General features: G+C 53.1%; 2 protein-coding genes across 10 annotated transcripts in view; both read right to left on the bottom strand.

The window, feature by feature from the left end:
• The window catches only part of ENTREP2 (endosomal transmembrane epsin interactor 2), a 57,700-nt gene extending 52,403 nt beyond the window's left edge, over window positions 1-5,297 (bottom strand). For all 4 annotated transcript variants that reach the window (XM_059678346.1, XM_059678347.1, XM_059678349.1 and 1 more), the window contains exon 1: window positions 4,828-5,297. In XM_059678346.1, the coding sequence (XP_059534329.1) occupies window positions 4,828-5,031 (204 nt within the window). In that variant the 5' untranslated portion in view covers window positions 5,032-5,297. The remainder of the gene's footprint in view (window positions 1-4,827) is intronic.
• Window positions 5,298-8,987: 3,690 nt separating this feature from the next.
• Window positions 8,988-26,639, bottom strand: part of LOC132222816 (tight junction protein ZO-1) — a 55,408-nt gene continuing 37,756 nt past the window's right edge. Inside the window, exons 16-28 of one of the 6 annotated variants that reach the window (XM_059678050.1) lie at window positions 25,972-26,054; window positions 24,712-24,922; window positions 24,337-24,437; window positions 20,974-21,324; window positions 20,209-20,442; window positions 18,764-19,615; window positions 18,530-18,627; window positions 17,178-17,405; window positions 15,246-15,403; window positions 14,423-14,888; window positions 13,271-13,488; window positions 12,062-12,205; window positions 8,988-10,485 (exon numbers count right to left, since the gene is read on the bottom strand). In XM_059678050.1, coding sequence (XP_059534033.1) covers window positions 10,391-10,485; window positions 12,062-12,205; window positions 13,271-13,488; window positions 14,423-14,888; window positions 15,246-15,403; window positions 17,178-17,405; window positions 18,530-18,627; window positions 18,764-19,615; window positions 20,209-20,442; window positions 20,974-21,324; window positions 24,337-24,437; window positions 24,712-24,922; window positions 25,972-26,054 — 3,239 coding nt within the window. In that variant the 3' untranslated portion in view covers window positions 8,988-10,390. The remainder of the gene's footprint in view (window positions 10,486-12,061; window positions 12,206-13,270; window positions 13,489-14,422; window positions 14,889-15,245; window positions 15,404-17,177; window positions 17,406-18,529; window positions 18,628-18,763; window positions 19,616-20,208; window positions 20,443-20,973; window positions 21,325-24,336; window positions 24,438-24,711; window positions 24,923-25,971; window positions 26,055-26,639) is intronic. The other 5 variants (XM_059678051.1, XM_059678052.1, XM_059678053.1 and 2 more) reach the window with 5 other exon arrangements.

The following is a 26,639-nucleotide window of genomic DNA, read 5'->3' as shown; positions in this document are numbered from 1 at the left end:
GGGCTTGTTCAACAAAAACGACGGAATCGCAGTGAGAACGCTGGGCTTTGTGGTTCTTTCACTCCAGTTCCATCCCGCGCTCCCCAGCGGTGGCCTTGTGGGGAGCAGCCCACAATCGTAATATCAGAGGAAACAGAAAGGAGCGCTTTCACAAGAAAATGCCATTGTTCCTTTTGACGAGTCTGGTGGCTCCCTGGAACACCAGATCAAAAGGCTTATTTTTAGTTCCTTTACTGGGAACTCTCCCACAGCTAACGCTCCTACCCAGGGATGTTTTGGTCAAAACATTTCCAGGTGAACACTTTATCCTCTACTTCCTGGGGGTAATGCTAACAGTTTGGGCAAACAATACACTGACCAGAAAGCAACCGGGGCACGTGCCTTGACTAGGCATCGAACCAGTGACCTCCTGGTTCATGGGTCAGTGCTCAACCACTGAACCACACCGGCCGGGCTGTCTGGCTGATTATTAAAGGTATGCCCCAACATGCACATAGAGCCCTTTGGCAAATACAAGGAGACTTTTTTGGAACCAGGTATTTAAGAAAACTTCTAGCTAATCATTAGCAAGCCACAGGCTAATGAAACAAATACCTCCGTGGCCACAAACAATAAGAAATACAGGCTTCCCAGAATTCCTTCAGAGAAATTACAAAACCAATGGGAGGGGAGAATCTGATTTACAGAGTTATGCTATGACAATGTGAAACATGTGCACTCTTCAAGGAAAATACAGGAGGCATGTATGGTCCAACACAGAAGAAAAGGCAATAAAAAATAAGCTGTCTGTGAGAGAGTACAGACATTGGACTTACTAGACAAATACTTTAAATAAGCTTTTTTAAATGTTAAAGAACTAAAGGAAACCATAACTAAAGAACTAAAGGAAAGTGGTACATCTCACCACATGGGTAATATAATAAAAGTAGAGAAATTAACAGAAATTCTGGAACTGATGTGTACACTAATGTTCATAGTAGCATTATTCAGACTAGTCAAAGAATGGAGACAACTCAAATGTCCATCAACTGATAGATGGTCAAACAAAGTGTGGTATATTCATATAATGGAATATCATTTGCCATTAAAAGGAAGTATTGTTTCATGCTACAACATGAACTTTGAAAACATTGTGCTAAGTAACAAAGCCAGACACAGAAGGTGCACATTTATATGAAATGTTTAGAACAGGGAAAGCCATAGGAATAGGAAGCAGGGAAATCAGATGAACGATCTGGCAATTTTAATGACATTAAGGTAGCCATTCCAGGAATCCTACTTCCAGGTATGGGCTCTGCTGATCCTGGTCCATCACAGCACACCCGTCAGCACCATAAAACCATGATCTGTCTTGGAACCAACACTATGGAGCATCTAATAGGTCTGTGCTTACTGCTTTAAAAGAGAGGGTAATGGAAACATTTTCAACTTAGGTGACGACAAAACCAAGCCTAGGTAATCACAGGCAAGAACAGCAATATTCTCCCTCTGCCTAACTATCACCCCTGCTGCTCTGGACTGAATTGTGTCTCCCCCGCCCCAATATAATTCATATGTTGAAGCCCTTAGCCCTCAAGGTGATGGTATTACAGCAGCAGTTCTCAACCTGTGGGTCGCGACCCCTTTGGCGGTCGAACGACCCTTTCACAGGGGTCGCCTAAGACCATCCTGCATATCAGATATTTACATTATGATTCATCACAGTAGCAACATGACAGTTATGAAGTAGCAACGAAAATAATCTTATGGTTGGGTCACAACATGAGGAACTGTATTTAAAGGGCCAGAAGGTTGAGAACCGCTGTATTAGTGGTTGGGGTTAGATGAGATCATAAGGGTGGGGCCCCGTGATGGATTAGTGCCCTTATCAGAAAAAGGAGAGAACAGATCTCTTTCTCTCCCGCTCTCTTCCCCCCCCACCATTATGTGGCCAGGAAGAGAGCTCTCACCAACAACTGGTTGCTGGCACCCTTAACTTGGACTTCCTGCCCCCAGGACAGTGAGAGATAAACATGTGTTGCTTAAGCCCCCCAGTTTGTGGTACTCTGTATGGTCGCCCAAGCTGACTATTACACCTGCCCTCCCTCTGTAAAGTCTGTACCATCCATGGGTGAACTCTCCCCTCTTTAAGCCACTGCCAATCTCCGTGGTGCTGAAATTTCACACATGAAGAGTGAGCCCGGTGTTTCCTAAATGCTATAGGAAATAATCACCCGAGGATTCTCTTTTCTCCAAAATCTGAAGTCAGGTTCTTTAAGAAGCCAGCCTCTTTTCATCTGCAGGGAGATTTTCTTTTCAAATCCCTCTTTAAACATTTCCTTCTGGGGGATGTCTTAGCCTTAAGTACTGAACCTTAAAGAAAAGCTGTTTTCCATCCACTGCCTGGTTTCAGGTCTGCTCTCCCTGACCTTTGAAAAGGGCAAAAGAAAGACTCGGGGGGCCACCTGCTCTGAACTACCCAGCAGCACAGGGGCCGACTGACACACCCGGTCAGAACACCTGGCCCCAGGGCCCTGCAGGCAGATTTTTCTGCCAAGCAAACACTTAGGCTGAACATCAAAACATCCAGCCACTCACACTGAAGCGCTCTGTTTAGAAAGGGATAGAGCCTGGCCCTTGTGGCTCAGTGATAGAGGTCAGTCCACCTAGGAGCCAGGAGGTCAGGGTTCGATTCCCGGTCAGAGCACACGCTGGGGTTGTGGGCTCCATCCCCAGTAGATGTACAGGAGGCAGCCGATCCATGATTCTCTCTCATCAATTGATGTTTCTCTCTCTCTCCCTCTTCCTTCCTCTCTAAAATCAATAATATATATATTAAAGGGCAGCTCTGGTTATGCCCTTTGGGAGTCCCCAAGTCATGGCTAAGGCGCAATGGGGAAAGAGGGTGTTGGGAGAGGGGTGATGAGGGGACACTAAAGTTACCAGTCTGCCACCTGTAGGCGGGTGCCGGGAGCGTAAACCTCAGCGCCCACTAGACAGCCGACAGGAAAACAATGCACATTAAATAACGCCAAAAACACCCTGAGCAGCAGATGTGCGGAGACTATCTGTAGTGGCCCGTCTGAACCACGGCTCCCGGATCCCTGCCTCCAGGCTCCTCCCCCTCTGACTCCAACACTCACAGCTGTGGCCGCTCCTTGCTCCTCCTAACCAGCCTCCACGCCTCAGCCCTGGGTCTGAAATACGCTTTTTGAACCAATGCCCCCATCAGGATGAGCGGCCACACTCATCCCGGTTCCGGCTGCTGGGCTCTCGTTTGAAAAGCCACGCCGGGGAATCAGACAACAGAGGCTAAAGACACGCACGCCGGCCCACGAGGCTGGGCAGGCATGTTGACCATGCAAAACTCAACAACACACACCACACATCCATCCACACATCCATCCATCCCCAAGGCCTGCTCTTGGATTTCCCCGGGGTGGAATCAAACACACACTGCGTAGCCCTAGCCGGTGTGGCTCAGTGAACAGAGCGTCAGCCTGCTGACCGAAGGGTCCTGGGTTCGAGTCTCATCAGGGGCACATGCCTGGGTTGCAGGCTTGATCCCCAGTGGGTGGCATGCAGGAGGCAGCCAATCCATGATTCTCTCCCACTGATGTCTCTCTCTCTCTCTCCCCTCACCCCCATCCTCTCTGAAATCAATAAAAATATATTTTTAAAAAAACAACATAGCCCTGGCCCGTTTGGCTCAGTGGATAGAGCGTCGGCCTGTGGACTGAAGGGTCCCGGGTTCGATTCCCGTCAAGGGCATGTACCTCGGTTGTGGGCACATCCCCAGAAGGGGGTGTGCAGGAGGCAGCTGATCAATGTTTCTCTCTCATCGATGTTTCTAACTCTCTATTCCTCTCTGCAAAAAAATCAATAAAATATATTTTTTAAAAAACAACAACAACATACTGAACAGACCCTTATGCCCAAACCCCAAGGCGCCCACAGATGCCAAGAGTTCTCAGAAGTGCCTGCCTCTCCTTATAAATAAACATACAGGGGCTGCGTATATTTGTCCTGTTTCCATGGATCCGCTCTTTCTTAATTAATTTTTAAAATATTTGTATTGATTTCAGAGAGAAACATCCACGATGAGAGAGAACCGTGGATGGACCGCCTCCTGCACGCCCCCTACTGGGGACGGAGCCCGCAACCCGGGCCTGTGCCCTGACCTGGGTCATAGGTCACCGCTCAACTACTGAGCCCCGCCGGCTGGGCGGCCACTTTTTTTTTTTTTTTTTTAATTTGGGGATGGGGCGCGGGGTGGAGGGAGGCAGCAACTTCCACCCAAAGGCTCTAAAATGGCCCGAACAACCCGCTCTCGGCGACCAGCCCTGCAGAGGGGGGTCCCGGCGGCCTTCTCCGACGGCGGTGAGTGAGCCACGGGCGTCGTTCCCGGGGCACCAGCCGCCTGAAAACCCGCCTCAGAAAACGGGGTCCCGCACGCCGGCTGCGGACGCGGGAGACGCCGAGGCCCCGCCGCCAAGTCCCCGCGCCCCGAGCCTCCCCGGGCGGGACGCAGCCCCCGACCCGGTTCATCCCGCCCCCACCGCACCCCACCCCGACCCGGTCCCCGGCAAGCGGCCGGGGGGCCGGGGAGCGAGGGGGGCGAGGAGGAGGCGGGTCCCCGGTCCCGGGCGCACAGGGACCCCGAGGGTCCCGCCTCCGCCCGCCGCGCGCCCGCCTCCCACCCTCTCCCCGCGCAGGGCGGGCAGCCCGACGGGTTCCTCTCCGGAAAGTAACTGCGGCTCCGCGACAGGGAAGGCGAAGTGGGGTGCGGTGCGGTGGGGGGTCCCCGGAGTTGGGAAGTCAGTCCCCCGCCCGCCCGCGGACACTCACCGAGAAGCCGGCCCAGAACGGGCACGAGTGGCGGACGCGGGCCGAGGTGGTGAGCGCCAGCGCGGCGAAGCTCACGGCCACGATGAGGCAGCCGAGCGCCATCTGCGTGGCCCCGAGCGCCAGCACCACGCGCGAGCGGCCGGGGCACGGGCGCAGGCGGGACAGGCTGCGGGGCAGCGCGCGGGCACCGCCGGCCGGAGGCATCGCGCCGCCGCCGCCGCCCGCACGTCTCGCGCGCGCTCCCCGGCCCGGCCCGGCGCCGCCTCGCCTCACCTCACAGCGGGTCTGAGGCGGCAAGTTGCGCCGGGCGCGCGGGCGGCCTCGCTGCGGGCCGCGGGGGATGCGGCGGCCGCGGGCGGGGAGCCGGGCGCCCGCCACCCCAGCCGGTGCCCGCGTCCATGCCGCCGCCGCCGCTCCGCAGGGCCGCCCGGCGCGCCGCGCTGCGCCCTCTCCCGCCGGCTCCCGCGCGCTCCTCGTGCGCGTGCGCGAGCGTTCCCCGGCCCGAGCGCGTGCGTGTGGGTGTGCGCGTGCGCGGGCCGGTCCGTCCTGGGAGCCGCGCGCTGGGCCGGGAGCGCGCAGGCGCAGGTGCGACCGTGGCGGCTACGGGTCGCGAGGATGGAAGTGGGCACCGCAGGCGGCGGGTCAAGGGCGAGGGCAGCCGGCTCCCGGGCTGGGGCGCTGGAGCGGCCTGGGAGCCCGGCCCGCGGGCAGAGCCTGGGTGCGCGCCTTGGAGGGTGAGGGTCGGGGGGATGGAGAGACCGCCGGGACGGTGGGGAGCGCAGGTGCAATGAATATTTTGCAAACGCTCTGCCCCAGGTGCGGCGGGCAGCACGCAGCCTCCCAATGCGCCATTGCGAGGCCCCAGGTGCCGCTTCGCCGCAGTGGCAGAAGGTCCCTGGCCCGCCCCTGAGGACCCGGCCCTGAAGGAACTGCATGGAAAACATGCCCAGTGCGCCACGGAGGTCTGCGACCCACCTTTCATCTGCAGGGCTTTGGATCCAAGTGGAAAGTTTAGGTGCAACACAAACCGCACAAAACGAGTTTAAGGACCTATTAAGCCCGCCGGTGTGGCTCAGTGGTTGAGCGTAGACCTGTGAACCAGGAGGTCAAGGTTGGATTCCAGGTCAGGGCACATGGCCAGGTTGCCGGCTTGATCCCCGGTAGGGGGCGTGCAGGAGGCAGCCGATCCACGATTGTCTCTCATCATTGATGTTCCTCTCTGCCTCTCCCTCTCTGAAATCAATCTATATATTAAAGACCCTATTAAGTCATCTCCACTCCCTTTTTCCAGGTTAAGGTTGTACATATATATACCTGATTATCGCCGCTTTGCTCGGAATACCAAGAAAGCTGGCAAGTTTTGAAGGTCATATTTCGCCCTGTGGCCGGGTGGGGTGACGATTTACAGACCACCCTGCGTGGGACAAGGCTGTGCTGACATGTTAAGAGACCCAGGAGTGTTAAGTCTGAAGGGAGGAGGTATAAAAAGGCACCGTTCACAGTATGTACTCATGGGAAATGGTGGGTTACACCCCCACAGCCTGTGGGAGATCGGAGAGAGACCCCCAGTTGGATAAGCTACCCTGCAGGGCCTCCCGGATGCTTGAAATTTCAGCGTTAGAGATATCGATTCCTTTGGGGCTTGCTGAGCCTCTATTAAAATGCAAATTCCCCTTGAAGGGGCAATAGCTCCAGCCTTTATCAGCCAAATCCTTAGCGGGGATGGGATCCATTTTCCCATTTAATGGGATGGCCCAGGGACGCACAGGGAGTGGGGAATTCCGCAGATAAAGTGGCTGACCTCAAAACGCTGGCCTGCGGCCAGTGCTGCTTTCTCCTTTCTCCTCGGTTCTTATCTCTCACGAGAAGGAGCCCCTTCGGGCATTCTTTAGAGCGCGTACAAATTCACATTTCCTGGAGATGTTCTCTAGAAATTCGCAGGGCTTGGAACAAGGCCAGAGCAAGATCCCCCGACTGCCAGGAAGTTTCCTTCTCCCTGTAGTCACCTTATTCATTCATTTATTCACACCTCCAACAAAAGGCACCCAGGCACCCGTGTAGCCACTATGGAAAACAATATGATGTTTCAAAAAAAAGAAATGACACATAGAATTATCCTATGATCCTTGCGAATCCAGCAATTCCACTTCTGAGTATATGAAGCAGGGACTCTGAAGATATTTGCACTCCCATGGGTATAGCCGCATAACGCGCACAATAGCCAGTCGGTGGAAATAGGTCACGTGTCCATCCGTGGATGCGTGGAGAAGCGAAATGTGGTGTCGTAAAAAGGTAGGAAATGTGGACATGTGCTGAGGGAGATAAGCCGGTCACGAAAGGTCAGATCCTGCAGGAGTGCTCTTATGTGCAGTACCTATAGTAGTCCCCGTCATAGACACAGAAAATACAAGGGTGGTTGCCAGGGGCTACAGGAAGGGAGGTGGGGGGTGACTGTTTGATGGGGGCAGTCTCAGCTGGGGAAGATGAGGGTTCTGTGGAAGGATGGTGCTGAGGATGGCTGCACAATGGGAATGTCCTCAATGTCGCCCAACGACACCCCGACATACGGCTCCAAATGGTAATTTTTATCTGACATATATTTTACAATAGGAAAATTATACAATGAAATACCTCTTTACTTGTACATCCACTTCAGATGACTATATTAAAACCTACGAGCCCTCGCCTGTTTGGTTCAGTGGGTAGAGTGTCGGCCTGCAGATTGAAGGGTCCCAGGTTCGATTCCCGGTCAGGGCACATGCACAGGTTGTGGGCTCAGTCTCCAGTGGGGGGAGTGCAGGAGGCAGCCGATTCGTGATCCGCTCATCATTGATGTGTCTCTCTCTCCCTCTCTCTCTGAAATCCATAAAAAGATATTAAAAAAAACAAACACCTGTGAATGACAGGTGATGGCATGGATGTAGAGAAGGTGGACTCCTGTTCATTGCTGGTGGGAGTGGAAAAGGGGGCGGATGGAAAATAATCTGGCTGCTCCTCAAAACGAAATACAGAATTATGGCCCGGCCAGTGTGGCTCAGTGGTTGAGCATGGACCCATGAACCAGGAGGTCACCGGTTCCATTCGTTCAGGGAACACGCCCGGGGTTGTGGGTTCAATTCCTGGTCTGGGCACATACCTGGGTTGCAGGTTCCATCCCAAGTCGGGGCACGTATGGGAGACAACCGATCAACGTTCTCTTATCAATGAACATAAAAATAAGATTGTGAATATATAGCAGTATTTTGCAACGATGAAAGCACTTTATGAACGCGGGGTGGCAGTCTTCGGTTCATAAGGACGCGGTAATACCCCTGACGAGAGTCCTTAGCAGGTAGTGGTCGACTACTATCTATTCATTTGAATTCTATATCCTAAGCTCGACGTGAAAACTGAAGTTCCTGAAATTTCTGAGCTACTGATGAGAATTCTGTGTGGAGCTCCTGAGAAATAATAATTGTTCCGGGAGGGTAATGAGGCTCAGAAGTAAGTTCCACTAAAATCCGCTAACTGGCATTACTATTAAATCGGGTTATAAGAAACATACATCGCCACGATTTCATTAGACTAAGCAATTATTCACGTTCACACACACTGACTCAAACATAATTATACGTGGGGGGAAACGTTACGCCTTTAGGGAAAGTGAATCAAAATTTTGAGTCAAGGCACACAGGAGTTGGTAATTCTCATCCATCAACGGAACAGGAAATAAGGAAGTAAAATTCATCATTTGGTTTTGAAGGATGAGGGTCACCTTGAACCGGAAGTCCTTGAATAGTTTCTTTAAAAAAGAAACAACATGCTCCGCCAGGGTGCCTCAGTCGTCGTGTCAACCCATGAACCAGGTCGTCAGGGTTCGATTCCTGGTCAGGGCACATGCCCAGGCTGTGGGCTCCATCCCCAGTACGGGGCCTGCAGGAGGCTCTGGGGAACACAGACACACAGCAACACACGCACGCACATGGACAGACGCGTGGGATGCTCTCCGGGTCACATGCTTCTCCTCTTGCTCCGTCTCCAGGCCTCAGTGTTGGTGCTGCTCATCCTACAGGACCCTCTGGGCACGGGCCACGCTCCACACCCACCCGCCAGGACTCCCGTGGGCAGGATTTCAAAACAGGCTTACGAAGTTGCACGAAACCATAAACAGCAGGCCAACAGTCCAAGCCAGCACTTTATTTTAAAAGTTTTATTCTGCAGATTTAGAAATTTGAGACTTTTTTTAATAACCGCAAAAGAAATCCAGTCACACCTAATGGTTAACAGAATGTAGTGGTGTATTATCCAAACGGAAGTCGTGCTGATGTGCCGTAATAAATCGTCTATTAGTACAAAAATACACTTTAGGGCACAGCAGTGTATCACAAATTACAGGAGGGGTATTTTGCAAGAGTTTAATCAAACTAGAGACTTCTGAGTAACTGTATCTTTTAAATGCAGCACTTAAAAATGTAACAACTCTGTGCATTTCTTTTTCTTTAAAAAAAATGACCTTGTGTGTCATAAAAATGCTGCTTTATTGCTGCAGAGGTCAAAGTTCAAGGCTCAAGAGGTACAGGAGAGAATACAAAGGTAGCCTTAAGAAACTTGGTTTTGTTTATGTATAAAAAAAGAGAAAGTTTATAAAAGTTAATGTACAAACCAAGAACGAAAGTGGTATGCACGCATTATGTACAAGCATCCTTGAAACATCAAAATTTTCGAATGCATAGCCAAAAAGAAAAAACAAGAAACAAAGCCACCACTGCCCCCTGCCAAAAAAAAATCCCCAAATCACACCATTATTTCCTTCTGGGTGATCACACCCTTCTGGAACCACCAAATCCACAATCTGCTCAAGCTGCTTCATGATTCAGTGTCCGGATGTGCACAAAAGCCATAAAAACCTAGTCCTACAGAGAGACGACCTAAGAATGAAAAACAGGAGGGTAAGGCATTCCTGCTGGTTAGTGTGTCTGGTGATGTGGTTACTTCGAGATCCAGAGGCCCCGGGACAGTCCCGTGCTTTGGTGCCCTTCCCCACGAAGCATGTTTTCATGTACAATCAGCCAGCGGCTTCGCTGGACCCTCCGCCCAACGCGATCGATCCGCTGGCTGTCCATTTGTTTAGTCCACCACATTGGTTCTGTCCCGGGTGCATGTAGATGTGTGCGTGTTACCCCATGCATAAGAACATAACGTGTGCGCCAGGCCAGGGCCACTGGCAAGTGGGAAACCATGTACTTTGAAAAGAACAGAACTCAGATGCACCCCTTTACTGGCTGGTATTTTAACGGAAATCAGTGTGAGTTAAGCAGTGACCACAGGAAGTACAATAATCATTACGAAGCCAACGTCTGTGAAACCCGCGGCCACGTTCTTCCGGCACAGCCCGTAGTTCGCAGTGTTTTCTGCCCACGGCTCAGGAGGGCGCTCTCGAATCATCAGTTCAAACAAAGCGCTCAGTACTAGCCCACGGCAGCATCGACTCTACAGGAAGTGTAATACTCGAGAGAGTGGTTCCGTTCAGATGGAGGAAGTCTAGCCCAGGTTCACATTATCTCAGCGAGGTCCCGTTTCCGGCTTAGAAGTGGTCGATCAGGACAGAGACGCAGTTGGCTCCCACCAGGTAATTCGGATCTCCAGGAAGACACTTGTTTTGCCAGGTTTTAGGATCACCTGTGCGGGTAACAGAAGCTCACATCATCTGCAGTCACTAGCCATAACGCTTTGCCAACACAGGCCAACAGACATACATATACTTATATACAATTTCCTTCTCTGTCTGATCATGCTGCCTTTATACCCAAACTAGATGATGACTCAATCAGTGGGGTGATCACACGGTAAGGCATAGAAATGCTGACCCACTAGATTGTAACCTGAAACTATTATAATTAACACATTGTGGACGGATCACAAGAATTCTTGCTTCATGCCCTGACTGGTTTGGCCCAGTGGATAGAGCGTTGACCTGGGGACTGAAGGGTCCCGGGTTCAATTCCAGTCAGGGGCATGTGCCTTGGTTGCGGGCACATCCCCAGTGGGGGGTGTGCTGGAGGCAGCTGATCAGTGTTTCTCTCTCATCGATGTTTCTAGCTCTCTATCCCTCTCCCTTCCTCTCTGTAAAAAATCAATAAAATATATTTAAAAAAAAAAAAGAATTCTTGCTTCATATTACACCGTGTTTTACAAAGCATCATTTTTTAAAAAGATATTAGCTTGTAAGAACATGTAATAAGTAACTTCAAAATGCAATGGGTATTTGATTTTAACGGGTGCCTTTAACATTTATGTAAAATATTTTTTGTACTCGTTCAATAGAAACTTACCTGGCCACTGGGTAAAGCTAGCAATGAAACTATTTTAATAAAATACTGCATAATGCTCACGAAATTTACCAAAAATTCAGAAGCAGGACTATATATTCTTATTTTTCTAGATCAGGATCAAGTAAGGTGACCTAAACCCCAAATACCACAAGTTCCAACTGGTAACTGACTAGTCGCCCAAGGAAGTGAGAAACGTGAAAATACAATGGGAGCTTTGCAATTGGGACCTTAACACAAAACCACTTAAAAGTAGTGTGTACACAGAAGTGACTTAGATGTTTACACTGAAAACCACAGCCAAGTGTGATCCCAGTGGAAGGTCTTCTGTCTTTCAAGTTCCTGTTACACATGCGTTGAGGATTGAAAAACTAAAGAACAGTGACCCAAAATAGAAATCATATAAAAGGAGTCAAATCATTTTAGTAAGAAGGTGAGAATGCCTGCATATGTAGGACAGTATCAATTCTCCCACTGCACCTTAAAAAATTATTTACTTATTTATGTATGTACTTATTTATTTTTTAGAGAGAGAGGAATGCGAAAGAGGGAGAGAGAGAGAGAGAGAGAGAGAGAGAGAGAGGAACATTGATTTGTTGTTCCACTTAGTCAAGCTTCACTGGTTGACGCTTGCATGAGCCCTGACCGGGGATCAAACCTGCAACCTTGGTGTTATCAGGACGACGCTCCAACCACTGAGCAGCCCGGCCAGGGCTCCCATCTTCAGAATTCGGACACAGACGTCATTTGGTTGCGCACCAAGAACAGTCGCCCTTTGGCCAATCAATGGTTAAAAGGCAGGCACCTCTCTACCTTCCCCGTTCACTCAGTCGGTGCAGCACGAAGGGCTGCTAACAGCCGGCGCCCTCAGCCCAGGTTAATCAACGACAGCCCCAAAGCCCCGAGGACAGAGAGAAGGAGCGTACCCGACGAGGAGTCGGATGATTTTAGAGCAAAAGACCAACCGTCAGGAGTCATGGACGCACAGTGTGGCAGGCGCAGCTCCACGGGCTTCAGGAACTTGAGGCCGTGGGGCCCACACATCACCAGCGGGCTCAGCAGCGTCTCACCTGGAGGTGGGGAGTGGTTAGATGGCTGTCTTCCTCTGCACCCCGGTTCTCCTCGCCTGCTCGTAGTATTAATGCTATGCTAACGGCTTAGCTCTCCAAGCAGCACTAAGAAAACCTAATGGGAGCCACGCAGGTAGTTCCCATGTCCTAGTAGCGGCTTTAACCCAGTGTACGCCCACAGCACGTCGACATGTCATCGATACACTGAATCCTGGAAACCCGTGGGTGTGGCACTTCCAGCGCATTTTACCTCGACGGAGCCGCATTTCCAGGGATAAACAGCCCCCGAGCTGCTGGCTCCTGCAGGTTCCTCAGTGTAAGGTACGTTCACATGTACTTCTTAAACGTTACCTACACCCTGCGTTTCCAATGCCAGATTTGGTTTAGGGGCTCACGCAGGGCCACCATGCGTTAGTACTCTGGCCAGATGTTGGGGCGTGAGGGGAAGTAACGCGTGCCCAGCAGGGAAGCACTGCTCAAAGGCTCTAAAAGGAGCCGTAGCACTGAGCATACTGAGCATCACGTCCCCCTGACAGATCCGGGAGACAGGGAAAACAGCAGCACCCCGACTCCTTAAGGAGCCCCCACACATGGACTGTAACGCCTGACAGGGGACCCCCCTCCCTGCCGAGTGTCTGCTAGTGCTGGGCCCAGGTGGAGTCAGACCTGTCCCAGGAGGCTATGCTCCCCAAGCAGGAGACAGGCACACAGCACAGCCTGGCTGAGTGGGAGTTCCCTCCCCCGTCTCTAGAGATGGAAGGGGGACCGACTCGAAGACAAACTTGGAGAGGCTGGCCAAGACCGCCCGGCAGACAGGAGGAGGGGCGCCCAATGGCCTGTCACCTGCCACCGTCACGCAGGAAGGGAGCACGCCGCGTGGAAGGCCCAGCGCCTCGGCCTCGCTGCGGGACAGCACTGCCAGCCCGGGCCACCAGCCGGGCCCTCCGAGGAGGCCTCTGACGGAGGAGCAGCTCTGCGAGGCCAGCGTGGGGGAGAGGGTCCGAGAGCCCTCTCACCTGAGCTCCCGGCACCGCGTTCGGAGCCCGAGCAGAGCAAGTCCGTTACCTTTCTCCTTGTCGAGGGGCGGGAGGATGCTGTTGTCGCGGCAGACCTTGAAGTAGATCTCCTGCTCCACGCCCTCCGGGATGGCGCCCTGGGGGATGATGATGCTGACGCCGGTCTCGATGGAGCTCAGCACCCCGCCGTTGCTGCTGAACACGCCCCGGGCCGTGGCCACCACGGTGTGGCCGTCCTCGTCATTGTCCTCCTCCACCGCCGACGGGCTGCGTGCAGAAACGGGCGTGAGTCCACTCCCGCCTCCCGGGCCTCATCCTGTCCCCTTCTCCCGCCACCAGAAGCTCTCTACTGGAGCAGCTACCGTCTTCAGTGCTGATGTGACTCAGGCTAACGAAGCAGCTGCTCCCTGGAGAAGTCAATTTCATTGTGAAGGCAACCATCCCATGCGAGCCCTGACCCGGGCCGGGGATGGAGCCTGCAACCGAGGTACATGCCCTTGACTGGAATCGAACCCGGGATCCTTCAGTCCACGGGCTGATGCTCTATCCACTGAGCAAACCGGCCAGGGCCACCTTTGTTTCTTTTAACATCGCTCTGAGCAAACAGTGGCCGAGGAACACAGATGCCGATGTTGCTGGGGTCATGGGAAGCTGTGGCTGTTGAGAGAATGGGCTGGATCTGTGATCCCCGCACCCCAGCTGTGCGAACGTGGGCACACAGCAAGGTCACTCGGCTCAGTCTCAGATAACAGGGGGCCTATGATAAGGCCTACTGGCCACGGTGACCATCAGCTTCATTATTTCCTGTGCCTCCTGCATGACAGCATTCGTGGCAACGGTTTGGTCAACAATACTCAGACCCAAGCCAATGTGGCTCAGTGGATAGAGCATCGGCCTGTGGACTGGAAAGGTCCCAGGTTTGAGTCTGGTCAAGGCCACATGCCTGGATTGCAGGCTTGATCCCCAGTGGGGGGCATGCAGGAGGCAGCCAATCAATGATTCTCTCTCATCGTTGATGTTTCTATCTCTCCCTCCCTCTCGCTTCCTCTCTGAAATCAATAAAATTATATTAAAAAACAAAACAAAAAAAAACAGTACTCAGGTTCAAGTTTGAGCTAAAGCTATCATGTCAAGTCCCCAATCAGCTAAGCAACACAGCTCCTGTCTGACAGGTCACGGGGCCGAAGGAGGGCGCCCTTACCTCCCAGGAACGGCTCTGGGCCCGGTGCTGAGGTTGTTCACGTGGTACCGGGCCTTCTCCGTGTGGGTGGAGAAGGCCTCCACGCCGCTGTCAAACTCGGGAGGCTGGGCCTTCACCAGGGTCTTGGGAGAAGTCGGGACTTTTGAAGACACGTCAGGCTTGTGCGCCGTTTCACTCGGCAGAAGGTTGTGGCTGAATTTAGGGCTTTCAAACTTGCGCTCGAATGGCCGCGCGGAGCTGGTGTACGGCTTGGGGGTGAAGCGGTTGTAGGCTGGGGCGACTGTTTTCTGAGGCTGTTCAGTGCCGTTCACTGGCGCTTTATCTGGGAAACTTTTCTGGGGGTAGAAGGTAGACGGGGCAGGATCCTCTCGGCTCATTGTTCTGAAAGTGCCTGGCTTGTTCTGAGATGGAGGTGGTTCTGGTTTGGACACTAAAGAATTCTGAAAATCCAATGACACCGAATTACCTGGGAAAAAAATACACAACTATTTTTAAAACTTTAAGAAAATATATTTTTAATGATTTCAGAGAGGAAGGGAGAGGGAGAGAGAGAGAGAGAGAAACATCAATGATGAGAGAGAATCACGGATCGGCTGCCTCCTGCAAGTCCCACACTGGGGATGGAGCCCGCAACCCAGGCCTGTGCCCTGACCAGGATTCGAGCCGTGACCTCCTGGTTCCTAGGTCGACGCTCAACCACTGAGCCACGCCGGCCGGGCTATGTAATATTTTTTATATGAAAAACTATGTGCTTAGAAGCGAGAGTTTAATTTTATGAGAATTACTCCATTACAGTGGTGCTGCCAACTTCTGGATGTCCTACCTTCCCCGTGGGCTCCCTTGGCGTGGGCGTGGAGCGAGGAGTTGGAGCTGGGCTGGGGAGGCTGGGAGTACTGGGAGGGCAGCGGGGGTGGGGGTGGCGTGGGCTGGACTGAGTCATAGCGTTTGTCACCGAAGGCATCAGCGTCAATAGACTTGCCCCTGTGAAGAAATGAAGACAATGCCAACACCTGAAAATGAACTCACACAGACAAAACTCGTTCACGTTCTCTAAGCATCTCTAAGCTATTTTTTTTAATCTAGAAATTTCACAATGTATTCTTATGAGTATGGTAGCTCCTCTAGCAAAATAGGCAAACAAATTCCACCGTTCACCAGCACAAGGAATGCAGAGACACACAGACACTTCAAGGAAACCAGGAAAACACCCAGGAGATGGCAACCAGAGGCAAACGGAATTCTGGGTACACTTGTACTATTTCACTCTGCTGTTTACAATTTAATAATGTCTTGCAAATGTTTTGGAACATGTTCACAGGCCCAATCTTCCTTAGGCTCACTTCTCATTTCCTGTCTGAGACGCCAAGGCCAGGCCGGTGCGCCCGGAACCGGAGTCACCCGGGAGCCAGCCGCTCCTTTGGCGAGGGGCTGGCCGTGACTGCTCTGGCTTCAGGGCCACAGGTCCCAGCGACAACTACTCAAACTCCGCCTGCGACGGCAGAGACGCCAGGTAGGCGAGCGAGTGTGCCGTTCACTTTAAACTTCGCCCTTCATCTCCCAGATCCACCGTGTTAACAGCTAAAGGAGCAGATCCGGCTCCGTTTTACAGGCCCACGGAAGTCAGATCGGGCCGCAGACGCGTATTTGCTCAGGCTGCCATGGGTAACAGGTGACACAGAAAATGCACACAAAAGAAACCTTGAAGAGAGACCCATAAGTGGAACGTCGCCATCTACACCTTCGCAGAGCCGACTGCACTGGCGTTATGTGCACCAACAACAGACATGTCGAGTGACTTTCACAGACTCCGTTGGAGCGTGAGCTTTAAACTGTGCCGCTAGCTTGCTTTCTGCATGGACACGCACGTTTGACGATGGCGTTCGAATCTGGAAGTGCACATGACGCCAATGACAGGGGAGTACACCTGATGAGCAGCCTCACGTGACGCCAGTCTTACCACTTGACGCTCCTTTTCAGGTAGCCATAGCTAGGGTAAGAGCCCAGAACTCTAGGGATGGCCGAGCAAGCGCAATAGAAAAACGAGAGGAAATGGTCAATCTAACTAAGCAAGTCGCAGCAAAGGGAACTCAAATGTCATTAAAAACATCCACCAAGGCGCTCTCCCTCCTGGCGCCAAGCCTCGCCCTTCCCTTCCCCGACCCGGGCACCTACCATTGGCTTCCTCGCTCCCAAGCTCCCAAGGCCCTTCCTTCGCCTCCATAACTTGTTTCCTAAGCCCATTTCCTCTAGGAGCTGCTTCTCCTACCTCTGTGATTGTACCAGACAAACGTTCTCTTACCAAAAAAAGTTGAGTGTCGACCTATGAACCAGGAGGTTATGGTTCAATTCCCGGTCGGGGCACGTGCCCGGGTTGCGGGCTCGATCCCAGTAGGGGGCGTGCAAGAGGCAGCCAATCTATGATTCTCTCTTCATGATGTCTCTCTCTCTCTCTCTCCCCCTTCCTCTCTGAAATTCTTATGGTCCAGTGATCCTTTCTTACCTTTGATTTTAACACCTCTCCTAATGCAAAAACTTTCTACATCTGCTCTGAGAGTTTAAGAACAAAAGCAAATGCAGTGCCTCTCACTAGAAAGTGTGTCTGTGCTGACCTGCTGGAGGCTGCTGAGAGCGTGTATCACACACTCAACCATCGCCTTCAAGGTACACGGAACTTCATGAGATGGCCCCACTACACAATCGAGCCTTTATGTGGCATCTCACTCTCCAAAGGTAAGTCTCGGGTTAAATGACTTACTTCGAGGAATAACTAGAAAGGCTGGGCGGATGCTGGGAGTGAGCCGGCTTGGCCGGCTCTGGGAGGTGGCCTGCGGGAATGTGTGCGGAGGGCTTGTTCTCAAAACTTCTCCGGTCGAAGTAGGAGAGCTGCTTCCGGTAGTACTCTTCGTCTTCCTCGGGGTCGTAGTGGTTGGACCGGACAATATCTTCTGGGGGCTTCGGCTGAGGCTTTTGCGGTTCTGGGACCCTGACAATGAACGGCAAACAGGACAACCTTGTAGGTGGTGACTTCGCCAGGACACGGGCACGGACATCGCTGATCGCGACCCTTCGGTGACTGCTGAGCAGCCCCGTCAGCATGGCCGTTTTAACTCCACGTCTTCACACACGAGGCTCAAAAGGCCACCCGCTTCCGGCCCACGGGTTCGATACCAGCTATTCCGCTGACAATGATCTGGTTAGAGGCCTCACAGCAGGTGAAGAGCAGTTATTGAGCAAAAAGGAAGTGGAACCACCCCAGTGGAGAACTTCTCCAAGTGCATACACCCATGTCCGCAGCAAGCCAGGACTGAGAGAGGCTTAGAGACACTCAGAGACGTGTAAGAACTTTAACCAGGACCGAGAAATGACCCTCAGACAAGGAAGCAGCTCTGTGGAGCGCACAGTCCTCGAGGGCACAGGAAGCAGCCGGGGAAGAAAGCTAGCTTTCAGGCAAATTAATGCACCGCGGCTCATGCTCTGCTCAGTGCGTTTGGAAACTGCATCCAAACGAAAACACTTAGTAGGGCTAAGCTTCTGTGCCTATTTCTCATCACACAGCTCATCTGCTAACCATTCTGGCTAAGGAGACACCACACAGTTTGTATGTTCATGAAAAGCACCAGCATTATTAAATAAGAGGAAGATGTACACCTCAGACAGCTCCTCTTTACACAAGCACACCGGTAAGCAGAGGCCGTGTCGGATCCAGCCTGTCCCTCAGCAGCACCAGGTCCGGGGAGGGCACAGCGGCCAGGTTTCCCGCCTGGCTCCGCCAGGACCTGAGCCTCCCCGCGCAGCCCCGGCCTCCCTCACTGCACTGAAGAGCTCAGCACAATGGCAGCCAACTTGTAGCCATACCACAAGTGTTAGGGCTTTAAGCTTTTTATTTTAACCATTTGCTAGAAAAGTATATTTTCAACATGTTTCCTGAAGCTATAAAAAGACCTGTGACAGAGGTATAACAAAGACCTTTATTTTTCTGTCCAGGGCCACCGTGTTAGTTAGAAAGGCCGTCTCCCTCTTCCTCTCTCCCTCACACTAAGGCTGGCTCACTGCCCAGGAGGGCCCGATGCCGGGCCAGCTCCACCCGACCCCAAGGTGTGTACCCACCTGTACAGGGTCTTGTCGTGTTCACTGAACTGACTCTGAAGAGTGGCTTTAGGACCCGCGATGGGAGCCCCTGGCGGCTTGGACGCTGCCTCTGGAGGCTGCAAAAATAAGACAAACAGGCCCGGAACAGATCAGGACAACGCAGGCTGCACGCGGGGGCAGGGAGGGCAGGGGAACTGCTCTTCGCCACCTGCTGTGCGCCCAGGGCGGGAGGGAAGACAGTCCCATCTTTACCTTAAAGCCCGCGTGGTTCTCGTCCTTCCTGTTCTCCAAGGACGCAGACCGCTTGTTCTCAAACATCTTCACCCGGGTGAGCACGGACTGCGGCTTCATGGCCGGGTCCTCCTCCTCGGCGGGAGCGGGGGGTGCGGGCAGGGGCTTGGCGCTGGGCGGCGGCACGTCCGGCTTGTGCTGAGAGGCAGGTACGAGAGGAGGGACCAGTGCAGCACCGTGGAGCGGCTCGTAGCGGCCTGCCTTCGAGGTAAAGCCTTGTGCGGGGACTTGCTCGTAGCTCCGTGGGTACTGCTCATAACACTGCTTGGACTCAGGGGCCTGGGGGCCCGCGGGGGGCGGCGCCTCGGGCCTGTACCTGCCGTGCACCTCATACCCGGGAGCCGGGGGCTCCTCGTGCCGCAGGGTGGAGGTCCTGGGCGGCTGGTCGTAGCGGGGTCTGCTGTCATAGGGCAGAGGGGCTGGCTCCTCGAACCGCGGGAAGTAGCCCCGCTCCGAGGGCTCTTCGGGGTGCTGCCTGGAGTCCAGGTCCCGGGGGTGCTGACTGTCAGAGGGCCGGGGCTGGTAGGGCTGCTCGTAGTAGGACCAGTGCTCCTCGTAGGCAGGGATGCGCTCCTCATAGCGCAGGCGGTGGTCCATGTGCCGCGAGAACGGGTCTGCGTAGCCAGAGGAGTCGTATCTGTACGCGGGCTGCTCCAGGTCCCTGCTGGCTGGCTTCTCCGCGTACGGGGCGTGGGGCTCGTAGCTCGGCTTGGGGTCCCTGTCGGGCCTCAGCGCGGGATGCCCCCCGGCCGGCTGCTTCACCACGTGATTCTGCCGGATGATGTCCTCGGGGTAGGGGTCCTTTCGGTACACCTGCGCACAAGAGCCAGGGGTGAGCGCACAGGCTTGTCTCTCCTTCCCGTGGATTATAACAGAGAAAACCACGGTTTCCTGCAGTTCCATAACCGGCGTGCCCCACCGGCTATGACCAGGGCGGAGAGATTAGTGGAGAAGCCAGTTCCAGCAAGAGCTCAACATGTACAGTGCAGGGGGGCTTTTGTGTGCCCACCTCAGCTAATAAACAAACACTGCGCTAATTATTCCATTTAGTAGAAAGTTAATCAGCACCCCGAACCATTCATTCCCCTTGATTGGACACTGAAAATAAAAATCACAAAGAAAATCTGCACATACCATGATTTATAAAACAGAAAAATGTCTAGGCAGGGTCTCCATTATATAGTAAGGAATTGTGCAAGACATGGAAAACCCCAAAATAAGAATAAAAAAAGTATAAAGCAAAAAATCGCAATGACAAGGCCTGTTCCGCAACGACCCGTGTGCCACCGGAAGCCATGCACACCACAGGCGGGAATGCAGCTGCTGGCCGGAAGCGCTCTGTGGCCCAGGGACGAAGCAAAGGGACACGGGAGGGCAGTGAGGCGTGGGCACCGCGGCCCAGGTACCTGTGGTGGGTCTACATGCGACGGCGGTGCAGCTCCGTGGTCCCCGAGCAGGGAGCGGGCGGCCTCGGCCCTGGGTGTTGGCAAAGAGTCAGCTGGTGGGGAGTGAGAGGTGGGAGGGGCGGGCGCCTCCGGTCTGACATGAGTGAACTTGACACTGTGATTGACAGCAGAGGTGGGTGGTGCTGGGTTTGTTTCGGGCGAAAGGTAAGGGCCTGGAGATGAGGCGTCTGCTTTCTGTGAAGTGTTTAAAACATTTTAATAGTGTTTCTGGTCATTGCTAACTTCCTACCTCCATTTATCGTGGCTGGAAGACAGACATTTCTAATGTGCAGAATAACAAAGCTATGATGCTAAAAGGAAACTCTGTACTGCTGTGTAAGATGAACACACACGGTGTAGAATTAAGTCCTTGGTATTCTCAACTCAAAATTAAAAATTACTTCTTGGTCTGGAAAAAGGGCAGAATATATTCTTTTTAAAAAATATATATTTCTATTGATCTCAGAGAGGAAGGGAGAGGAAGAGAGAGATAAACATCAATGAGGAGAGAGAATCATGGATCGGCTGCCTCCTGCACGCCAGCTACTGGGGATTAAGCCCACAACCCGGGCATGTGCCCTGGCCGGGAATCGCACCGTGACCTCCAGGTTCACAGGTCGACGCTCAGCCCGAGCCTCGCGGCGAGCTGCGTGTACCCTTAACTCAGCCACACCCTCCAGTCCAGCAGCGCACCCTACCTGCGCCCCTGGCGCGCTTGCTGCTTACCTGTTGAGAGGCTGTTTTAAGTCCCGGGGAGTCTAGTCTATGAACGGGCTGTGGCTGCGCTTGTGGTGAGAAGGGAGGAAATGTCTGGTTTTCGTGATGCATCCCAGAGGAATCCTCTCTTACGGGCTCAGAGGACCGGGTAATGGCGGACTCCGGGGGGGTCCCCACCTCATCATTAAGAGTCTCATCTAGTTCTTGATCAGTGTAGGCCCCGCCTTCTGTGTCTGTGTCTTCATAGTCAGAAGTGTGTCTACTGTCCGTGCTATACATTGAGTATTCACTACCTGGGGCTGACAGGTAGGACAGGCGATCGTCATGCAAGTCAAGGTCATCACTGGTAGCACCATCCGCCTGGGTCAAATGAAAGTAAATTACAAGTTTTATTCAGTATTCTGTGAGAGAGGGCCTTTAGTTCACAAGGGAGACTGAAAAGGTATCGGCACTAGTTCTCGACACTTCCGCTGCGGACAGGTCAAGAAGATTGCACACGCGCACATGCAGGCACACAGCACCTTGGAGACCTGAGGGCTTGGATGAATGGAATGTTGCTGGCCAATCAGGACAGAGCTGGCCTCTGGGGCCCAGCCCGGAAGACAAGGAAGGGATCCTGGCACCACTCAGGTTCCTAAGCCCAGTCAGTCACTAGCGTGTCAGCCCGAAGCAAGGTGAAGTGGGAGGGTGCTGCCAAACCACGCTCACAGCAGGGACACACCGACAGGACAGCACGTGAGAACGGTCATGAATATAAACTTTAGTGGAGAAAGAGCTTAAGCTTTTATTATTTTTTAAAATATTTTTATTGATTTCAGAGAGGAACGGAGAGGGAGAGAAACATCAATGATGAGAGAGAATCATGGATCGGCTGCCTCCTGCAAGCCTCCTACTGGGGATGGAACCCACAACCCCAGGCATGTGCCCTGACCAGAAATTGAACCCTGACCTCGTGGTTCATTAGGTTGATACTCAACCACTGAGCCACACCAGCCAGCAGAGCTTAAGCTTCTATACAACAAGGGAAAAGCATCACTAAGTCCTGGCTGCCTCTTACACGTTTTTCTGTTATTGTGCAAAGACAGAGCATCCAGCGGACGGCAAAGGAGAAGCACAGCTTACTTCTCTGTAACAAGTAATCAGAGTCGAGTTGGCGTTAACAATCTGCGCTGCCGTCTGAGAGAGTGAGAGAGGATGAGAGGTGCCCGAGGTTAAGGAGGTGAGAGCGGCACCAACAGGCTGCCACTGGACACAGACCTCACCCTCGGACTGGATTAAACACAACAGTCCGTAAAGGTCTTTCTTGCCTGGACACGGTGCCCAGTTAGCATGAGCGCCGAAGGGTGTGGAACCCAGAAATCAGACAATCTTTCGTCCACGCCCAGGACAAACATGAGGCCGGAGCCACCTGCTGGCTCTCCACGCAGCCTGCGTCTGCTGGGGAAGAGCCCGGCCCGGCACTGCCTTCTTGGTGGGAAGACGAGGGTGTCGGCCTCCTGGAGGCTCAGGACGGGGGAGTCATGTCCCGGCAGGGTCTGTCCCCGCCCCTCAGTGGCTTCCTCACTCTGTGCTGCGGAGAAGAGCTGTCTCCCTGCCCTCTGCTGTGACCTCGACCCTGCAGGGCTGAGGACTGCCACCCAGCACCGGCCAGGGGAGAGGGAAGGCCGGGGAAGGGCACCTGGGACTCACAATCCGCCTCGCTGCCGGGCACGAGAACCACGCAGGGCTGGCTGCTGGGCCGAGAGGACCCGCGCCCGCTCAGTCTCAGGACGGCCGTTCTCGGGGAGCAGGGCAGACAGACCCTCCGCAGCAGTCAGAGCCCGGCAGCGAGCGCGGGACAGTCAGTGTGGAGTGAGTGCTGGGCCTGAGGATGCGCTCAGGTAAAACACACTTGGATGGAAAATGGAAGCTCCATCTAAATCGTAACCAACCTCTCAGATTTACTGAACGCATCGACCCATCCTGGTAACAGATAGCCTACCTTTCTCACATAAGAAGTTGGGGGAGTTAGACCTTTACCGTGAAATCCAAGCCAAGAAAGGAAACAAAGAGAAAGGATAGAAAAGGGAGATCTGAGGTTTAAAAACCTCTCAGATAGGTAGACAGTGCCCTCTGCACTTCCAAGCCAATCTCATCCGAGAATCACAGTGCGATCAGCAGCCTGGCCGCCAGAGGGCGCTAACAGGGCGTGCTGTCCCAGAGCAGCGGGCAGAGGTCAGTGACGCTGTGGCTGCCAGGTGGTGATTTCTCTCCCGCTTCCCGGGGCTCAGGGGGCTCAGAGTGCTCTGGCGGCTCACAGAGCCTGCCCCGAGCGTGGTAAGGGGGAGGGTCCTGACAGGCTCTGCACTGCGTGGTGGGAGCAGCAGCCCCGCCTCCCCACGGGAGCGTGTGAGCCTCTGCACTGCGGGGCTGCGTGTCCTGGGTGGGGCCGGGCCGGGCCCGGAGCATGCAGCATGCACAGCCGAGCATCTGCATCACAGCCAGGCGGAGGGGAGGGGCCATGCAGGGGCAGGCACAACACAGCCCAAGCCGACGGAGAAAATGGAGAACAAAATAAAAAAACAGACATTCACAGCCTCCCCTAGCAACCAGAACGGATTCAGGCGGCACTGATCTGAAGGTAAAACACGTTGAAATAAAAAGTTCTCTGAACTGTCCACTTGGAGCAACCATTAGCTCTCCCACCAGGACCAACAGGCCTCTCCCGTGAAAGAAGGCCCCCAACCAGGAAGAGTGACAGCAGAAACGGGGTAACCTAAAGCCTGCCATTTGGATGTGGGTAAATCAAAACTTAAAGCCAAAAAGGAGGTCTTACTTTGAGCGACCTCCCGGGTGTGTTGTAAGAATGTGAGCAGGTGCTGAGTGAGGGAAGACAAACCCCAGGGCACGGATTGGGCAGCGCGCCTGTCAGTCTAGCAGGCCCCGGAGACCGTGCCCTCCCTGCGGGGCTACGGGTAGCAGGTGCCCGCCCCTGGCCCTCAGAGGGACCTCTGTCCTCACAGCGAGTCCTGAGTGTCCTGTGCCGAGGACAGCGTTTGGGGGACACTCTTGTCGCCCACCCGGCTCCCCTCTTTTTCACAGGAGGAAACTGAAGCCAGGTTCAAAGTCATTCCTCAGCGAGACAGGGGCAGAGACAGGACCCCGCCCCGTTAGTTGTCATTTAGGAAGGCTTTTGAGGGAACATCACTGAGGCGGTAAGTCAACAGTTGAGAGAATTTTGGAATATCTTGGCACCAAAACAACTCGCGTAACCCCTCCACACAGATGATAAAAACCAGACCCATTAGAAAACAAAGTAACTCAAAGGCCCCTCCGAGTCGTTATGTAATTCACTAAGCAGGTTAAAAGGTAAAATAAGAGGAAACGTCTTACCTTTCCCTCTGAGACCCAAACCAGCTGGTTCTGCTGTTGCTGAATGGCTTCCTTCAGCGCACCATACCAGCCGTCATTCATTGAATTTAAGTTAATTGTGGCTGAAAAATAAATGAATGACATTGGTTTACAGCCAGACCACTGCCCACAGTCAGAGTCCCTGGACCTGCCAGGCCTCACGCCTCATCGCTGAGCCATTTGAGAGATGGGGTTTGAGGACACAGACCTCTGACCCGTGTGGGCCCTGGAGCCTGTATGCACCGGGCAGCCCTCCAGGCCACAGTGACAGAGGTTTTAGCGTTGGAACGACACAGCGTGTTGGCCCACATATTGCTGCCCAGACACTTAGCTGAAGGAGGCCTTCAGGACACTCACTGGTAAAAAGATGGTGATTATTTTTACGCAGTTTATGAGACCGCTCGTATAGCTTCCTGGCACTTTTCCGAGATTCGGGACATAACCGCATCCTCATTGTTTTCACGCCTTGCTTAGAATCGGGGTTAAGGAAGACCACGATTGGGTACCACTGGGCGTAATTCAGGCGATCGACTGCATTTGGTGTGACATCTAATAAAGCATGTTTGTCCTGGAGACACACAAAAAAAATGAGTGAGGATACAAGACAGTGAATTAGAATCATCACAGAAAAAGGCACAGCCTAGACCCGTGGTCGGCAAACCGCGGCTCTTGGGCCCCTTCAGTGTGGCTCTTCCACAAAATACCACGTGCGGCCAGTGCGATTGAAACTTCGTGGCCCATGCGCAGAAGTCAGTATTTTGTGGAAGAGCCACACTCAAGGGGCCAAAGAGCCGCATGTGGGTCATGAGCCACGGTTTGCCAAGCCGCAGTTTGCCGACCGCTGCCCTAGACGATCTCCAATCGCGATGGACGTCTCACAGGCTCCGATGTCTCAGGAGCACGTATCAGGAAACTGTCATTAGAAATTAATTCAATACAATTTCCAGCCCAACCTGAAAACAAATAAACAACTTTAAGCTGGCCCCAATACTTGCAAGCTGATGGTACTGGCTGTATTCGGTTAGATTCGCAATTTTCAATCTTTTTTCATTTCTTAGAGCACATGAACTAATTACTAAAATTCTGCGGCACGCCAAAAAATATACTATATTTTTTTGCTGTTGTGACGAAGAAAAAAAAAAAAGGTATAATTTTGATTCATTCACACCAGATGGTTGTTGTTGTGTTGGTCATTTTTTTATTTGACAATCTGAGGGGGGAAAGGTCAGTACCGTGACTGAATAATCAGGTATTGCGTGTTTTAGGAATTCTTGCGGCACACCGGCTGAAAATCGCGGGGGTAGAGTGATCACACTATGACAACTGAAGGCTCCTGACATGGTCTGCAGAGTGAAAGCAGGCTCCCTACCACAAGTATCGCAGCGCAGCGAGAGCTGTGCTAGTGCAATGTAAACCGTCTGTGAATGTATTTGAACATGCTTTTGTGGCAATCTAAACCATCTCTAGATGCATGTAACTCTATTCCCACGCCTTTCCGCACGGTACACCGGTAATAATCGTAGAAAACACCTTTCTACTCTCAAATGAACCAAACCGCATCCCACTCAGAGCCACAGCCCTCGCGGCTGAGAGCGACGCAGTCACTGCGGAGCTCACCTGGTCTATGATCTGCTTGATCGTGTGCAGGCGGATGATGCCGGAGCTGCGCTGGTCCGTCCCCGCATCTCGAGGTTCGCTTTCTGTTCATGGAGTCGGGACAAGACAAAACATCAAACTGCTGCGGTGAGGTGAGAACTAACTCCTCAGCCACCAGCACTGCTGACACACTGGGCGCGGGAACCCGTAGCTGGGTGCGCTGTGCCACGGCCTCCATCCACCCCATGCCAAGAGCAGCCCCCACCTCCCTCGCTCCCATCATGACAACGAAAATGGCTCCGGACAGCCAATGGGGAGGATCTGCCCTGAACGGGAGCCGCTGGGTTAGACCAGTGCTTCCCCACGAGGCTGGGATGAGGAGAGGCAAGTGAGGCCTGGCCTCGGGGGCGAGGCTGAATGGGGCCCCCAACCTCAGTAGACTGCTATATTGGGATTCAGTATGTTCAGAGCATCAAAGCTCATACTCTACACACCAACTTTTCTAAGAGAATCAGGAAATGGAACTTGAGCGAAAATGAGGATTGTCACTTGCCCAAGAGAAATTGTCAAATATGGCAATTCTCTCAATTTAATCCAGCTGGTGTGGCTCAGTGGTTGAGCGTCAACCTATGAACCAGGAGGTCAGGGTTCGATTCCCAGTCAGGGTACCTGCCCAGGTTGCAGGCTCG

The sequence above is a fragment of the Myotis daubentonii genome, chromosome 21, assembly GCF_963259705.1.
Source record: "Myotis daubentonii chromosome 21, mMyoDau2.1, whole genome shotgun sequence".
Taxonomy (NCBI): domain Eukaryota; kingdom Metazoa; phylum Chordata; class Mammalia; order Chiroptera; family Vespertilionidae; genus Myotis; species Myotis daubentonii.
Note: the sequence above shows the minus strand (reverse complement) of the source record. Positions and strands in the feature narration are given on the sequence as shown.